This window comes from Rhinatrema bivittatum, chromosome 18, assembly GCF_901001135.1.
Source record: "Rhinatrema bivittatum chromosome 18, aRhiBiv1.1, whole genome shotgun sequence".
NCBI lineage: Eukaryota > Metazoa > Chordata > Amphibia > Gymnophiona > Rhinatrematidae > Rhinatrema > Rhinatrema bivittatum.
In genome coordinates, this window is record NC_042632.1 from 28,545,955 (window position 1) to 28,565,202 (window position 19,248).

The following is a 19,248-nucleotide window of genomic DNA, read 5'->3' on the forward strand; positions in this document are numbered from 1 at the left end:
ATATCACAAATCCATTCACTAATTTAAATGATGAAATATACCCACAAAAACAGCTTCCACCCTTATGCATTGCCATCTATCACTTTCTGTAACTTATCCACTTAATGAAACCTTTTAGTACACATATGCTATTCAGTACCTTGATGACTTACCCTTACTATAATAAAGTTTTCCCAATATTTTTGGCTGTAATTAAAGTTTTTATTTCATTGATTATCATGTCATTTATTATGTTTTGGCTATGGCCAAAATGACTGAGGTCTTTCTCTTAATTTTATTTTCTAAATACATTCTTTTTATGAATATGTCTTGAATATATCTTGTGGTATAGTGCAATATATAGTGAGCATACACTAGGACCTTGTCTATTTAAGTATTCTATGTTCATAGAGAGAGACAGGGATAATCGGTAGTGGGAGATAGGTATTCTTTTAAGTGAACCATTATAGGTTCAGGTGGTATTTCAAATAAGCTGCAATGATAACTTTAAAGTGGTGTTATGGTTGCATTAATAAGTTTTCTAATAGCTTGAAAATCTACATTTTAGATTTAAATTTGTGGAAGGCAGTTTTATTAATGATATTTAACTATTATGTACATGAACATTTATTTTAGTTATACAGTCTATTGTAATAATAAATATAACAAATCTTAAGTACTTTAACAAAAATAGTGTTTTCATTATCATTTCAATGAAATATTTTATTTCATTTCTAAGGGAATATATACAAATTTCTGGAAAATTGTCCTGATAAAATACATTTATTCTTTTCCCACTTAGGAAACTTGCTCTAGAAATGTTGACATTTAGAAGAAGACTGTAGGATTTTTATACATAAGACACTATGGCATACTTTGGCCTTTATAAAGAACTGATAAAATGCAATTTAAAAGTATGTAGATTATTTTATTGTGGTTATTTTTTAAACTTAGTTGAAAGATCATTAATTAATATAAATATCTGTGGTCAGGAAGTCCTATTCTAGGTTGAAGATACTTCTTAAAACCACTAGGTGGCGATGTATACTCATAAATAGTAAGATGTTACAGAAATTCTTACGCTCCTCCCAGATCCTGGATCCTGTATCCATTACTTCAATCCCATCGATCTCAGAAAATAAGAACAATGAAGAACCCAGCACTTGTTTCAGGAACCAAGGGGTAATTAAGTGATTGATCTATATATTTTCAGCTTTCCTATAGTTGGTTGCTATATTTTGCTGATAACTTAAACATTAGAATATAATGTGAGCTTTATTGTGCATTGGAAGTTATGGCGAGTTCATTCAAAACAGTCCCAGGAAAATGGCGATTGCCATGTCTTCTTTTTTGTTGTACGTGGAATCTGGTTTTAAGCCAGATTCACTACTCGATTCTAGAAGAAATGGAGCAGGGAACATTAGTTGGAAATATTTCTAAAGATCTGGGAATTGATATTAGCCGTTTGAGCTTCCGTGGACTACGAATAACGCTTGAAGGCAAGAAGCGATATTTTCAAGTGAATATGAACAATGGACTTTTGATCATCAATGAAATAATCGATAGAGAAGAGATATGCGCGCAAAGTTCTTCCTGTAGTTTGAATTTAGAACTCGTGCTTGAAAATCCCTTAGAGATGTATAGTGTAGAAATAGAGATTGTGGATATAAATGACAATTCGCCGTCTTTTCTTCAGCATGAGGTAACTTATAATATTCGTGAGTCGGCAATACTTGGGACTCGTATTGCAATTCAGAAAGCTCAAGATGTAGATATTGGTATGAATTCTCTTCAGATTTACTCACTGAATTCAAATCCCTATTTCGAATTAAACGTGGTGACACATGCCGACAACAGTAAGTCCGCTGAACTTATTTTGGAAAAATCTTTAGATCGAGAAGACAAGCCTGTCCATAATCTTGTTCTGACAGCTATTGATGGAGGAAATCCCAAAAGATCTGGAACTACTCAAATAATTATTAACGTTATTGACGTCAATGATAATATTCCTGTCTTTGATCAGTCGATTTATAGGGTTAAATTGTTAGAAAATGTACCAAAAGGAACTAGCGTGCTACAACTCAATGCCACTGACATAGACGAGGGGTCCAATGGTGAAATATCCTATTACTTTGATAAACTTGTTTCTAAAAGTGTACGTGAGGTGTTCACTATAGACCGGTATACTGGAGTTCTTACAGTGAAAGGTCTGGTGGACTATGAAGATACTAAGGCCTATGAGATCACAATGGAAGCCTTGGACGGAGGTTTGTTTCCTGAAGCTGGACATTGTAAAGTAGTAGTAGAAATTATTGACCTAAACGACAATGCGCCTGAAGTAACCGTGTCATCTCTCTCCAGTCCTATTCGGGAGGACGCTAAGCTTGGAACAGTTACAGCTCTGATAGTAGCGCTGGATAAAGATTCCGGTGCCAATGGAAAGACATCTTGCAGTGTGCCTACATGGCTTCCATTTAGACTGCAGAATACTTTCAACAATTACTATTCTTTAATTTTAAAAGAGACTCTGGACCGTGAAACCACGGAAGAGTACAACATTTCCATCATTGCCACAGATGATGGCTCTCCTCCATTGTCCACTACCACGGTCATTACAGTTCATGTGTCTGATGTAAATGATAATAGACCAAGATTCACGCAACCATCTTATTCAATGTATGTAATGGAAAATAATATCCCAGGAGCTGTGATATTTACAATGTTTGCGATTGATTCCGATTTGAAAGAAAATGGGTATATATCATATTCTCTCTTACGGAGTGTGTACGATGGGAACTTTATCTCCGTGAATTCCAAGACAGGCGAAGTCTATGGTCTGAAATCATTTGACTATGAAGAAGTTAAATATCTTCAGTTTCAAGCGCAGGCAAAAGATGCTGGTACCCCATCCCTCAGCAGTAATGTGTCTCTGGATCTATTTATAATAGACCAGAATGACAATTCTCCTACTGTCTTTCCTTCTCTTACTATGTCACATCAGTTTGTTCCTCGATCTGCGCAAGCGGGTTACCTTGCGTCAAAAATAAGAGCAGTTGACATGGATAGTGGATACAATGCCTGGTTATCTTATCACTTGCTACAATCTAAGGATACTCCACTTTTCAATGTGGGCCAATATACCGGAGAGATTAGGACAGCGCGGTCTGTTCGAGAAAGTGATGGAAGCCATCAAACCCTAGCTGTTCTGGTGAAGGATCACGGAGAACCAGTCTTGTCAAGTACTGTGACTGTAAGCATCTCATTAGCAGAAAATGGAGAAAATGTGTTACCCGAGCTCATACAATTTCCCAACAGCGAAAATGACATTTCCAATTTAAATCTTTATTTAGTAATTTCAGTTGCATTCATTTCAATAGTTTTTCTCATAACGGTAATAATACTGTTTGTTGCTGTGAGAGTGAGCAGAACTAGAAAAGAACTGATAGACCTACAGCTACCACACGCAGACAACGGTGGAAGTTGGTCTTATTCGCAGAGCCAGCGTTATAATGTGTGTCTGAGTGCAGAGACTTCCAAGACCGATTTTATTGTTTTTGATATTCAGTCTCCAAACTCTGGTGGAAAAGAAGAAGGAAGAGTGGGAACACCCCCCCAAAACAAGGAGTTAATGGCCAAGGAACACATGTTGGTTTCCCTTTGTGGAAAGGTAAGCCGTTTCTAATTTTAATATCAGTTAAGAAACTGCAATGACAACATCACTGGCGTTGGCACTGTGTGGTATTGGTTTGACTGAAGTCAATTGAAATAACTGACACTATAAGAACTGGGGTTCTTCGGTATTTATTTATTCATTGGCTGCACCTTTTGGAGAGCATTTGTTGCATTTGGTAAAAGTTTTGCCAAATTCTGCAAATGAAGAGTTTGAATTGAAAAGACGTCACTTAATAAATGCAGGGCAAGCTGCCTTTCCTGGATAACTGACAGGTTTATTTCTATGCCTCTTTCTTTGGCCTTGCAAGCATATGAGTTAATCTCCCTTCAATGAAGAGCTGCATGATTGATAATCTTACTGCCAGTAGGAGACTGGAAACAATGACGTCAATTTAGCATTTTGATATGCCAGATAGCATCCTGTGAGAGCCACCAGGAATCCTTTGTCTAAAGTCATGAAGCACTAACCACTTGATGCTTGATGAAATCATGATGCTTGATGAAATCATAATGTAATCTAGCCTCCTAAAGATTTTATTCTTCTGGTCAAGCAAATGGAAAAATAATGATTTAATGTTTAATCATTATTGTTATGGCAATTTTTGCTTTATATTTGTTCTTTTTTTGCTGTATAATATTTTGAAAGTACAATAACAATTTTCTGAGTTTAAGAAAATATTTGTTTCTAGCCAGTGCTCAATTAAACTATGGGACTTGTTGCCAGAAAATGTGGTTATGGGTAATAGTATAACTGAGTTTAAAAAAGATTAGGACAACTTTCTGGAGGACATGTCCATATATTGATAATCACTTTTATTATTTCTGGACTGATTATGCCAGGGCTTCCCAAACCTGTCCTGGGGACATCACAGTTTGTCAGGTTTTCAGGATATTAACAATGAATATGCATGAGATATATGTGCATCTCATGGAGACACAGTATATGCACATTTATCTCATGCATATTCATTGTGGATATCCTGAAAACCCAACTGGCAGTGGGGTCTCTAGGACAGGTTTGGAAAGCCCTAGATGATATGATATATACATTTCAAAATAAAATAAACTGTATAAACAAATATAATTAGCCAGATAGACTTTGGTGTCTCCACCTTTTAATTCTTGTGGAGAAAAACATGAAACAGAATTTGATATTGGGATTTGCCAGGTAGCTCCAAGTGACCTGGACTGGTTACTATTGAAGAAAGGAACCTGATCGTGATGGACCAAACCCAGCATGACATTTCTTACCTTATTATGTCCTTAGAGTACGTTTTAAATTAATTTGTCCATCTTCCAGATGCTGAAATGACTAGTCTAGTTTACCTCAATCTCTAACTCTACACAATCATATAACTTTATTTGGTAATCCTAAATTTGATTTTGAGAATGAGTTGAAATCTTGTAATGCCTACTCTGTGTATTGTTACATGCATATAACCATTTGCTTTAGCATTCAAATGTGTATCCCATTTGCATAAAATACTGTATTCATGGAGTCTCAAAAACTGGGAATTCCATAAGTAGCTCCATGTTATTGTTTTCCCAGCATTAAGAACCATTTTGTAGTATATGTTGTGACTGGTTTACTAAAGGTGGTCTTCCATTATATGTTTATGGGAGTGAGCTCCCACTTCACACTCTTTCATGCATCACTTCCTCTGCATGGAGGCATAGTCTAGTCATTAGAGCAGGAGACTATACCCTGGACTGTGTGGACGGTGGAGTTCAAATTCTTCTTCTCCCACCAATGCTTCTTGTGACCTTGGACAAATCACTTCACCTTCTATTGCCTAAGGGCTTTAGTAAATAAGGTTTTCTCCTATTTTGTGTCTAAAGGAAAAATGCTTAGTAAACAGAGCCTTACACTGTAAGCCCTCTTGGGCAGGGAAATGTCACTGGTTTGGAAGGTGAATAATTAAATTTAAAATCCTAATTCTATGATTTATCGAGGTGATGCACCATCTAGGATCTAACACAGATATCTCTTACCCCTCATGATTAACCTCAATTATATGGAGCTTCTTCAGTTATGAAGGATTGTGATTATTTTTTCCATTGACACACAGACAGAAGAGGGCCTTATAATGGCATTTCATGTATTTGGCTGTAATCAAAATGACAGTGATTTTTCTCCTAATTTTCTATTTTTAATGTATTTTCATTAATTTATTTACAAGCAACCTAATCCTTTAACTTAAATATTTAGAGATAATTATGGCTTTTCCAAAGGCACAATGACAGTTTTGAGGCGTGGCAACATTTGCCTGAATGAAGTTTAAAAAATATATTTTATTGATTTGTATATAAAATTTGATAGATAACATTATTACAAACATGGTGTTAGAAGTACAATTATTAGCTATTGAAACTATTAACATTTATGTTGAAAAAAATAATAAATACAACAAACCTTATGTTCTTTGGGAAAGTTTATTCTTAATCTTTATTTCTATTATATATTCTATTTCAATTCCAAAATGATATACAAATTATTCCCACAATTTATTTATTTATTTATTTAATTTTATATACCGGCAACCGTTTGCACATCGTGCCGGTTTACAGATAACTTACAAACAAAGATATGTAGGCAGAGCCTTTACAAGGAACAGTGTTTAAAACATAGCTCAGAAACAGAGCAAAACTAGCAAACTTGTGGAAAGAGGGGTAGGGGTGGTCGAGACAGGGGAGGGGGCGGGGGGGGGAGGGTGGGTGGGTGAAAAACAGGTACAAAAGGAGTAATATGTACAGGTACAAAAGGAGTAATATGTACAGGGGTCGAGAGATTATTGACGTATACATAGGTTATATTATTGACATCTATATACATTGGCAAATTGACATAGGTTATATTCTTGAAATATACATAGGTTATATACAAAACTATATAAACTATATAAAACATATATGAAAATGTTAATATTCTCTAACTGCAAAATTGGGATTTTATGAGATTCTGTGATCTTCTGTAATTAGAAAAGTGCTAATTTTTGTATGTTTTTTAAAAACAATTTTCATTGGTCAAAGTGCACTACCCTTGTTGTAGTTACTTCTCGAAACCACAAGATGCCGCTGTCTGCTCGTAAATAGTAATACTGCCAGCTACGAGCTCCTATATCCCTTATTTGAGTCCTATCAAGCACGGAGATCAAGGATGAACTAGCTTTTGAGAAACAAGGGTTGAGTAAAATGACCGGCCGGTATATTGTCATCCTTTCTATAATCGGTTATTTATATTTTGCCGATCTATTTTAATTTGGTAATATAATTTTAGCGTTATTTTATGTTTGAAGTTATGGCGATTTCTGTCCAAAACGTCACAGAAAAATGGCGATTCCCATGTTTGCTGTTGTGCATTATGTGTGATCTGGTTTTAAACCAAATTCGCTACACGATAATAGAAGAACTGGAACGAGGTACATTTGTTGGAAATATTTCTAAGGATTTGGGAATTGATATCAATAGTTCGAATTCTCGTGGACTAAGAATAGTGTCTGAAGACAAGAAGAAGCGATATTTTCAGGTGAATATGAACAATGGACATTTGATCATTAATGAAATAATAGAGAAGAATTATGCGCACAAAGTTCTATGTGTAATTTAAATTTAGAACTAGTAATGCAAAACCCCTGTTACGGCTGTGGCTGCTGTGCTACCGCCTCACCACCAGGGGTCCCTCTAGTGCTGACTTTCCTGACAGGCCCAGTCCATCTCCTATGTCCACTCTATGCTCTGGGTGTGCCCTCTTAACCCTGCCTGACAGTTGCCTCGGGGCTTCGGCATCGAGCTCACCTGGGCTCCCTGCTCTAGCCTGCCTTGCGCGGCCTTCGGGCCTACCCTTGCCTTGCCTTGCCTTGCGCGGCCTTCGGGCCTATCCTTGCCTTGCCTTGCCTTGCGCGGCCTTCGGGCCTATCCTTGCCTTGCCTTGCCTTGCGCGGCCTTCGGGCCTATCCTTGCCTTGCCTTGCCTTGCCTTGCGCGGCCTTCGGGCCTATCCTTGCCTTGCCTTGCCTTGCCTTGCGCGGCCTTCGGGCCTATCCTTGCCTTGCCTTGCCTTGCGTGGCCTTCGGGCCTATCCTTGCCTTGCCTTGCCTTGCGTGGCCTTCGGGCCTATCCTTGCCTTGTCTTGCCTTGCGTGGCCTTCGGGCCTTTCCTTTCCTTGCCTTGCCTTGTGCGGCCTTTTGGCCTTCTTCCTTGATTTCCATACCTGGCCTACGGGCCTTCCGTGTGTGTGTGTGTGGCCTACGGGCCTTCTGACCTGCCTTGCCCCGCTATTGGTGTGTGGCCTACGGGCCTTCCGTGTGTGTGTGTGTGTGGCCTACGGGCCTTCTGACCTGCCTTGCCCCGCTATTGGTGTGTGGCCTACGGGCCTTCCGTGTGTGTGTGTGTGGCCTACGGGCCTTCTGACCTGCCTTGCCCCGCTATTGGTGTGTGGCCTACGGGCCTTCCGTGTGTGTGTGTGTGTGTGTGGCCTACGGGCCTTCTGACCTGCCTTGCCCCGCTATTGGTGTGTGGCCTACGGGCCTTCCGTGTGTGTGTGTGTGGCCTACGGGCCTTCTGACCTGCCTTGCCCCGCTATTGGTGTGTGGCCTACGGGCCCTCCGTGTGTGTGTGTGTGTGGCCTACGGGCCTTCTGACCTGCCCTGCCCTGCTTACTGTGCCCTGACCCAGCCTGGACCCAGACACTGCTGACTGCCGCCTGCCCTGACCCAGCCTGTACTTGACACTGCCACTTGCCGCCTGCCCTGACCCAGCCTGTACTTAGACACTGCCACTTGCCGCCTGCCCTGACCCAGCCTGAACCCAGACTCTGATTCTTGCTGCCTGCCCTGACCCAGCCTGGTACCTGACTCTGTTCGAGCTTCCTGTCTCTCTCCACCTGGAGCCACCCTGCTGGGTGGTGTGCACGACTCCTGTCCGGAGTCCAAGCGTAACAACCCCTTAGAAATGTATAATATAGAAATAGAGATTGTGGATATAAATGATAACTCGCCGTCTTTTCTTGAGCATGATGTAATGTACAATATCCCTGAGTCAGCTTTGCTTGGGACTCGGATTGCAATTCCGAAAGCTGAAGACACAGATATTGGCATGAATTCCCTTCAGATATACACACTGAGTCCAAATCTGAATTTTGAACTAATCGTGTTGACAAATTCAGACAACAGCAAATCTGCTGACTTAATTTTACGAAAAGTTTTAGATCGGGAAGAGCAGGCTGTTCATAAATTTGTTCTAACAGCAGTTGATGGAGGAAACCCCAAAAGGTCTGGAACCACTCAAATAATTATTAACGTCAGTGATGCTAATGATAACATTCCTGTGTTTGATCAATTGATTTATAAAGTTCATTTGTTAGAAAATGTGCAAAAGGGAACGAAAGTGTTACAACTTAATGCCACTGACATAGACGAAGGATCCAATGGTGAAGTAACCTATTACTTTAATAAACTTGTGCCTACAAGTGTACGTGAAATTTTCAATATGGAGCATCGCAGTGGGATTCTAACAGTGCAAGGCCAAGTGGACTTTGAAAATACTAAAGTTTATGAAATTGCAATAGATGCTTTAGACGGCGGTACACTTCCTGTTGCAGGCCATTGCAAGGTTGTAGTGGAAATAATCGACACGAATGATAACGCGCCAGAAGTTACTGTATCTCTCTCCAGTCCCGTTCGGGAAGACGCTAAGCCTGGAACTGTAATAGCTCTCATTATAGTATCGGATAAAGATTCGGATGCTAATGGGAAAATATCTTGTAGTGTTCCTACAATGCTTCCATTTAAACTTCAGAATACCTTCAACAACTACTACTCTTTAATTTTAAAAGAGACTCTGGATCGTGAAACTACAGAATTGTACAAAATTCCCATCATTGCTACAGATGGCGGGTTTCCTTCCTTATCCACAACTACGGTCATTGCAATTCACGTGTCTGATGTAAATGACAATAAACCAAGATTCACACAACCATTTTACTCAATTTATGTAATGGAGAATAATATTCCGGGGACTCTTATATTTACAGTCTCTGCAGTTGATTTGGACCTAAACGAAAATGGCTCTATACAATATTCCCTTTTAACGAGTACACTTCATGATAATATTATTTCCATACATTCACAGACTGGTGAAGTCCATTGTCTGAAATCATTTGACTATGAAGAAATCAAATATGTTCAGTATCAAGTACAGGCAAAGGATGGCGGTACTCCATCTCTCAGAAATAACGTGTCTCTGGATATATTTATTCTAGATCGAAATGACAATCCGCCAATTATCTTACCTTCTCATACGAAAAATCCTTTTGTGAGTTCTGATTTTGTTCGTCGATCAACGCAATCCGGTCACCTCATATCAAAAATAAGAGCGATTGACGCGGACAATGGATACAATGCATGGTAGGGATGTGAATCGTTTTAGGACGATTAAAATTATCGTCCGATAATTTTAATATCGTCTTAAACCGTTATGGAACACAATACAATACAGATTCTAACGATTTATCGTTATAAATCGTTAGAATCGTGAGCCGGCACACTAAAACCCCCTAAAACCCACCCCCGACCCTTTAAATTAAATCCCCCACCCTCCCGAACCCCCACCCAAATAACTTAAATAACCTGCGGGTCCAGCGGCGGTCCGGAACGGCAGCGGTCCGGAACGGGCTCCTGCTCCTGAATCTTGTCATCTTCAGCCGGCGCCATGTTCCAAAATGGCACCGAAAAATGGCGGCGGCCATAGACGAAAAAGATTGGACGGCAGGAGGTCCTTCCGGACCCCCGCTGGACTTTTGGCAAGTCTCGTGGGGGTCAGGAGGCCCCCCACAAGCTGGCCAAAAGTTCCTGGAGGTCCAGCGGGGGTCAGGGAGCGATTTCCCGCCGCGAATCGTTTTCGTACGGAAAATGGCGCCGGCCATACGCGTATGGCCGGCGCCATTTTCCGTATGGAAAATGGCGCCGGCAGGAGATCGACTGCAGGAGGTCGTTCAGCGAGGTGCCGGAACCCTCGCTGAACGACCTCCTGCAGTCGATCTCCTGCCGGCGCCATTTTCCGTACGAAAACGATTCGCGGCGGGAAATCGCTCCCTGACCCCCGCTGGACCTCCAGGAACTTTTGGCCAGCTTGTGGGGGGCCTCCTGACCCCCACGAGACTTGCCAAAAGTCCAGCGGGGGTCCGGAAGGACCTCCTGCCGTCCAATCTTTTTCGTCTATGGCCGCCGCCATTTTGGAAAATGGCGCCGGCTGAAGACGACAAGATTCAGGAGCAGGAGCCCGTTCTGGACCGCTGCCGTTCCGGACCGCCGCTGGACCCGCAGGTTATTTGGGGGGGGGGATTTAATTTAAAGGGTCGGGGGTGGGTTTTAGGGGGTTTTAATGTGCCGGTTTTTCGATTTTTTGATTTTTAACGATTTTTCACGATATTTTACCCCCCCCAAACGGCAACAATACGATTCCCTCCCCCTCCCAGCCGAAATCGATCGTTAAGACGATCGAGGACATGATTCACATCCCTAATGCATGGTTATCTTATCATTTACTTCAGAGTAGAGATAGTCCCCTTTTCAAAGTGGGATTATATACAGGAGAGATTAGGACAGCTCGGTCTATTCGAGAAAGTGATGGAAGCTATCAAATGTTGACTATTCTGGTAAAGGATCACGGAGAACCGGCGTTGTCTAGCACTTTGACTTACAGTATCTCTTTAGTAGAAAGTGAGGGACACGTGGTATCCGAGGCTGAACAATTTTCCAACAGGCAATACGACATTTCCGACTTGAATCTTTATCTAGTAATTTCAATTTCTTTTGTGTCTCTCTTATTTCTGGTTTCTGTGGTAATCTTCGTTGCACTGAGAGTAAACGGAGCAAGGCATAACTTCAGCCTTTCTGAATCTCCATGTGCAAATACTGGTGAAAGTTGGTGTTATTCTCAAAACCAGCAATATAAAGTATGTGTCAGCGCGGAAAGGTCTAAGAGTGACTGCCTGGTTTTCAATAGACACTCCCCAAACCGTGACGGATATTTATTGGAAATAACAGCAGGCGCATCCAGAAAGGAAGTATTCGACAGTGAAAACTTGCTACTTTCTGTTGGCAGCAAGGTGAGTGATTTCCTAATATTTTGAGATGTAATAACATAACATATCTCATCACGAATTAGGGTTTGAATTTCATTGACACCCTTCTTCATTTTATGAATCTTGTGGCATAGTCTACAATAAAGACTTCCTTTTGCCTATCTACTCGAATTCAAGGATTTTTAATGTGTGCATTACATTTTTCCTTTCCTTAATACTTTTTGTTGCATATTGTATAATAACTCATGCACTTGGTAGATGGATGTAGTCGACTACGTAGAAAATGTACACCCATTGAACATTTACAATGTACACCCATTGAAGATTACAATCCAGACTTTACTATAGAATTCTTAAAATATTTGGTGGGAAACCTACAGACTAATAGGATCAGGAAGATGTTTCTTACTCCAGTTTATTTTCTATGATTTTCCCCATGGAACTATTCACCTAGCAGCCCTTGGTGAATCACAAAATGTAGTTTTTTAAAATTATAATGTTTATTAACTCTTTTTAAATGTATAATAGACTAAATAACTGGGAACCAATGGATTTTATGGAGCAGAAGATATTTATTTATGAATTCAGATGGAACTAAAGGGCTTTTTCCTTAGATCTTTTTATTTGTAAAATAATCTTTATTTTTTATTATATTTATTGAATTTACTACTGATATAATATTGCCACATAATAAATAAAGGACAGTAGTAGTGACAGCTTCTCTATAGTGCTTTATCAATGTGCCTCCTCTGGAGAATCCTACAGCAAAAAGGAGTGGGGCACAGGAGCTGGCACCATTTTGAAAAACAGCAGCAGTGAGGCAGGAGCCACTGATGATTGTTGATGCCCAATTGGAGCTTATGGATGGGATAAGATACTGGGGAGGAGAACTGGAGTAGGTCAGAAGGGTGAAGGAAAGGTGCAGAGGGAATGGGATTTGTTTATGAAACAAACAAAATTTAATTTATTTTTATTTCATTTCATTGCTGATTACCGTAGTACCTGTTGGCTAATCTGGAACTGATGAATGCATGTATTAGAAAATGTCCATGCACACAATTAATTTATATGTTATTTCCATATGTGTTATCATTACCTTTGGGGAAAACATTTATAATGCTATCTAACATTAAAATGTCCCAAAATAAATTATTCTAATAGTCTAATTAGATATTAATACTTAGGGATGCCAACTGACGCTGCATTTTCAGGACAGGTTGATCTAATCCTGGTTTTATCCCATTACATTCTGGGACTTATTTTGATTTCCCTATTGCATTTCCTAAGAAAATCAAGACTATAAGAATGTGCATGCAGGGGAGTAAAACGAGGACTGGAGTCACCTGTCCTGAAAATCTGGAGCCAGATGTCAACCCTATTAATACTAGAAGTACTAGTGAGCATTAATACCTAAATGTGTAAACTGGCCACTTAATGCAGGAAAGTTTTATATACATCTCTTGCTAATAACATGGATCTCATGAAATAGTCAAATAAATGAGGTTCTATTGTTCTTGTATGTATGGACAACTCTTTGACTCTGTTTATTATTGGTGCTTGTATGTGAACTGACAAGAAGAATTCAGTCACAGGTTCACATCCCTGATTACTGCTGAAAAGATTATGATTTTTTTAAACTGCTCAAGAATGCCTTTTCTTGTCTCAGGATTCCAGTGGCTAATGTTTAATTCAATTTTTTTAATTTATATTCTGCTTTTCATGACTGGTTAACCACGTCAAAGTAGATTACAGCAAAATATTTGTAGTGGGTTGTGAGAATGGTGGTTTTTGCCTTCTAGTCTGGATCATATAAAACACACAGACACTGATTATAGCTTATGTGGAAATAGTTCATCATAGAACACACAACACAGATTTGTAAGAGCAAATATTTGGTTTACTAAATATTGTAATATATGGTAAACTCATCAAAGGTAAATACTATTACAATAAATATTGCATAAATAAGCAAAGATAAATATTATAGCAGTAATAAAGCAATGCAACAGATTTTTACAAAGATACCTCCCTCGCAAATCTCCCTATTGTGAATCAATGTACCTGATAAGAAATTGAGACACAAAGCAGGCTTGGAGACCACAAATGAGATAGCTAAGGGGCTCTCCCTCTCTGATGACCTAAAGGACACTGTTAATTGTAATTAGCTTTATACTCTCATTTTCTGTCTCTAGTCTAGATTTTGCAAGTTCAGTTGATGTTATTTAGAATGATTTATGCCTTGTGGTTTCTGCCAGAAGACATCCTGTTACTGCATGAGTCACAAACAGTTCAGACACTGGCCTTTTGAGCAGTCAGCAGATGTTTCCTGTCCCTATTTCAGCTTGTTATTTACTAAGCAGACTTAAGAAAGAGCATGTGAAACTAGCATGTGTTGTGGGTTCTCTTGGGGTGGAGTATTTTTCCTGTGGTTGGATCATACAAGACAGACTAAGAAAATAACAACAATGGCTATATATTTTATGAAATAATGAAAAGCTTTATTTTCCTGTATAATAAGTTTATATGTAAACAACAGGTACTTATGAGAACACCTGAGACAAATAACAAAACAAAATATATACAATACATCAGCACAATAGAAAAGCAATTTATGCAACTAATAAGGTACAATTAGATACAAAAGACTAGCAGAAGCTGTCACTTTTCCTGAAAAGGGTGTCTCCTTGGCCCTAAGATGGATGAATCAGCCAAACAAGTTCTCTTTTGGAGACAGATTGGTGCTGGAGATCCCTATCCTCAGTTCTGTGCAGGGAATCTGGCTAGAATTTGAGGTGCTGGGAGTTTTATGTTCCTTGGGATAGGACATGTGCTATCTGCACTTCTTTGTGTTGCCTTTTTTGATTTATAGCCAAACTTCTGGTATGAAAATCTTTCTGCCTATGTACTCTAAAATGGTGACCTTCACCATATTGTCTTTAAATCTAACACATTCTGCCCTGGACAGTTGCCAGATGTTTCAGTGCTCAGTATTAGTTTGCATTCTTGAAACTAGCAGGCTTCTTGTGGGTGAAGCAGGGGCTGTGTAAAGGGGGCCATGGGATAATTTGTGAAGGGGGAGAAGGTTGGGGAATTGTGCCATGGGCTGCTTCTAGCAGAAACAGGGGGAGAAAAGAAGGTGACTGCTTCTGTGTATATGGATCTTGTAAGCATGTAGCAAAACTGTTTTTTAATGACACAAAACTATCATTATATGACAGTATTTTTCTCTCATCAAAGGCATAATTATACACATTAATACATTCAGTCCCCCAAAATGTGAGAGAAAAATACCAAAAAGAAAAAATGAAAAGTTGCTCACCACAAGTCTTTACTTGTTACATTATCAGTTCCTTTGTAATGTATCTTATTAATCTCTCTCTCTCTGTGGATGTCTCCAGCCATCTCTCAAGCAGTTCTACATCCCTTAACTCAGTCTGCAACATACAAAATACCTTCACTAAAGAGGGAAAGTTATTGCTCTCTATGCAATTGGTCAGATGATCCTCATCAAGAACACTTAAACCCCATCTAAGCTCCAGTGCACCTGGAGTTTACTTGATCCAGAAATCAGGCTAATTTAAAATGGCAAGGTGTACCTCTGGGCTGCTGGAACATCTACGGCTATTGACCTCAGCATCTTCTGTCATCTGTTGCAATCTCCATCAGTTGTATATGGTTAGTCTATTCTGACTTTCAGGGGACACCTGTCAGAATGTATAGGCCACCTTTCTTGTATGTGCTCAATGTGAGTCCTACTGTGCTCAACATAGACTGCATAACAAAAACTCCACATGTGTAACTATTTATATGTCTTTCCACCCTGTGATAAAATATGGTCTCATGTCCTTGCTCAACATCACCCACTGGCAGTGTACAGCCTGCTATTCATTATGTTTTAGGTATATGGAACAATTAAACTCAGGTGTATCACATGTCTCCCTCACCCACCAGTGGTGCAAGAAGTGAAAAACCAAAACAAACTCCTGTTTCCAGTTCTTTCTAAAAAGAAAGATTACTATCTGAATGTCAGATGGACTTGCAGATAGCATATTCTACTGAACCATAAACAGAGTGTAGCAACTAAGGACCAATAAAACTGCATCAATTCAGACTGTATTATCTAGGTGAGAATCAAAATACTGGCATCTGCAAGTAAGTATATAACTAGGTAGTGGCTACATCTATCATAAAAATATTTTGTCATGATAATCAGTTACTAGATTTCAAATAGGGATATGTTGCTTCATAAAACAAATAAAAATACTATCTAAGTAAGACCACCCCAGATAGAACAAGAAAACATGAAAGGAGAGCTCTCTCTCTCTCTATTGTGAGCATTTTAATCCCTAAAAGGAAGAATAGAAAGATTCATTCCTTTACAACTATTGAGATGACACCCTACCAGGTCATATAGTCACTGATAAATGATATGTACAGTTCTTTCAACACTGCACAATTTGAAGCACAGATGCTGCACTTTTATCATTAAGTCAGATGTGTGTGTTTATGGATTAATAGCTGATATAAGATGAACAAAAATTCAAATCAAGAAATAAAGAAACTCTATGCTAAAGTAAAAAACTTCTTATATCTAATAATCCCTGTATATACTATGAATATCTACATAATATTGTTTCCCAGCCCCCTATTTATATCTCCCATTTCCCCATTTAATATACAACATTCAAAGACACAAGCAACCTAGGTGCTCATTCATCCATTCAGACACTACATAGTGGACTATGACACAAAACATTTATTTTACTGGGCTGACTGCATAATTTCATTCATTGCACTTTTCTAAATGAAACTCTGCTGTCTTCATCTGTAATGACAGACAAACACAACACATAATGACAGACTACAAACAGTAAAGAGTTAATAGTTATCAAACATTTCAGCTCAAAGGGTAGGCCATCAAAAGAAAAGGAAGAAGAAAAAATGTATTTGAAGCCATAATTAAACAAAAAAATCAAAATTAGAAAAAAAAGATCTGTTCAAAAAGCAAAAGGAACAAACTGGGAAAAATAAACATTCAGATGTCAAATTCTATTCAGTATGTAGGCTTCATCTTTGTCAATATGTAACAATTAAAAATCTCACATACAAAGAAAGTTTAATTCAATCTTTAAAATCAAATTACATTACAAGACAAGAACAGTGTAAACAATTGAGCTAACTAGATACATCTTCATGCCTAAATAAAGTAGGAAACAGGATTTCTTAGTTCCGGAGCTCCCTCCTGTGGTATACCTTATCAGACTCAGGGTGAACTCCTCCTTCTCCCATCACTGTTCTGGAGGATTAACTGGCAAAAATACATTTTGTCCTGTGCTATCTTTGGTTGAGACAAGTGGCAAACAATCTTGGGCCATAGTGGGTAATCCCCACCTCCTGTATCAGCTCTGTGGATATCAAAAAGGGAGGTCATTCTCCCATTTGGAGTGAAAGGGAAAATCTGCACTGGAGTGGGAAGGTACAATACACAAGACAGCTGAGATTACTTTTAACACTGGACAGCTGATTCTGGTTACAGAATCCTGTATCTCATTCTCATAATGCATTACTCAGCAATAATAATCAATATCATCAAAATATCAAAGCAAATGAAAAACTTAAGAACGTAATCCTAAAAATATTCTAGAAAAAATAAATGATTTATTTTATTTATTTTTATTTATTTAAAGTTTTTCTATACCGGCATTCGCGATAAATATCGCATCATGCCGGTTTACATTTAACAAGTGGATAGGGAACAAAAAGGTAAAAAATAACATTGATCCTAATAATAGTAATAAATAATGATAATAGTAATGATAAAACATTAACACATTAAACAAGAGAAAGGCTAAGGAATGCAGTTACAATAAAACAAGGGAGTAATACAATGATCATTGGAATAATGTAGGACTACAAAACACATAATGCATCTCTCACTAAAAGTCTGGAAATTGGCATAAATGAAAGAAAAGAGTTCTACAAAGCATGCAGAATTGTAACCATCGCAGCATTCCAAAAAGTAGTGCAAATGAACACAAAGAATGTGCTTGCATCAGGACTTGTGAAGAAACAGAAACATTCTGGTGACAAACAAGTTAGACAACCCACAGTGTCACATTATCTTCCAGCAGTGACTCCTGCCTTGTTACAATGAGGGATAAAAGCACAGGGTAAAAATCCAAACTTTAACACAATCATTTTCTTTGTATTATTCTCCCTTTTTTTTTCACATACTCTAAACCCTTTCTTAACATAACTATTAGCAGACTAATTTACATTCTGCACCATAAAGACACAATTTCTCTCTCTCTCTTCATGGCTTTCTAGGTAAACATCCTGCATCTCATTATATAAGATGCAAGTTCCTTCACTAAATAAAACAGTATCTATAATATTTCACTGCATATATATCAGGAACAGAAAATAAGAAGAAACGTATGAACACAGTTGGTCATGTGTGACAAATGTTCCAGTGTGAAGGGAGAAAGGTTGTTGTAGCTGACTGAGACCAGAGGAATGCACTTTCAATCTCATCTCCCATTTCTTGAAGTTGGGATCTCAGCAGTAGATTCATTTGTTACCAGGCATACAGATTAATAGGCACTACTGCCTGATGCAGAAATGAAAAGAAGAGTGTAAGCAAAACATACATTATATTTAGGAAAAATGAACAAGACAGGCTGCTCTCTCTCTCTCTTTCTTTCTCTATTTCTGATCAGAAACATTCAGATTCCTTAGGGCAATTCTGATCTGGCTCATATCATTTTAACACACCAAAAAAGAACTGGAACAATTTCCACAAAGTCCAAAAATGTATCAACAAAAGGAAATGTTATATTTAATAAATTTCTTATTGCAATGCCACTTCCCCAAAATAATTTTTTTTATTTTAATTATTTTAAATATTTGGCCGCATCATCAAGCCTGACAGCGTGATCTCTGTATATTCAAAGGAGACCCGCCCGGACCTCTAATCATCTGCGGCAGGCAGTCTTTGTATTTTTTCTTTTTGTTTTCAATTTTTTATGATTTTTAATTGATAATTTATAGTAATCTTTTTTTTAAAAATTGATGTAGAGAAAGCTCAACCTACGGCCGAAGTTTCGCAGCAACCGCTGCTTCATCAGGAGCTCAATGTTCAATCTCATTCTTCATTTACATGTTCTCTGTTAAGTATATTCCTCATAGCAGGACGGAAGCCATCTCAAAATGTCTTTAATCAAGACATTTTGACAATCTGTTCCTCTTGATTAAAGACATTTTGAGATGGCTTCCGTCCTGCTATGAGGAATATACTTAACAGAGAACATGTCTCCCTCACCCAATGGTGGTGCAAGAAGTAAAAAACCAAAACAAACTCGTATGTCAAAAATCTATTCTAGTTCTTTCTAAAAAGAAAAACTACTATCTGAATGTCAGATGGATTTGCAGATAGCATATTAGACTGAACCATAGACACAGAGAGTAGCAACTAAGGACCAATAAAACTGCATCAATTCAGACTGTATTATTTAG

At 38.6% G+C, this 19,248-nt stretch overlaps 1 protein-coding gene across 1 annotated transcript; it reads left to right on the forward strand.

Moving 5' to 3' along the window:
• Window positions 1-1,384: 1,384 nt before the first annotated feature.
• LOC115080056 (protocadherin alpha-4-like) lies at window positions 1,385-3,661 on the forward strand. The gene has a single exon (XM_029584085.1). It carries the CDS (start codon window positions 1,385-1,387, stop codon window positions 3,659-3,661), a length of 2,277 nt encoding a protein of 758 aa, XP_029439945.1.
• The last annotated feature ends 15,587 nt before the right edge of the window (window positions 3,662-19,248 follow it).

Coding starts and splice junctions, on each gene's coding strand:
- LOC115080056 (XM_029584085.1), top strand. CDS start 1,385: ATGGAGCAGGGAACATTAGTTGGAAATATTTCTAAAGATCTGGGAATT.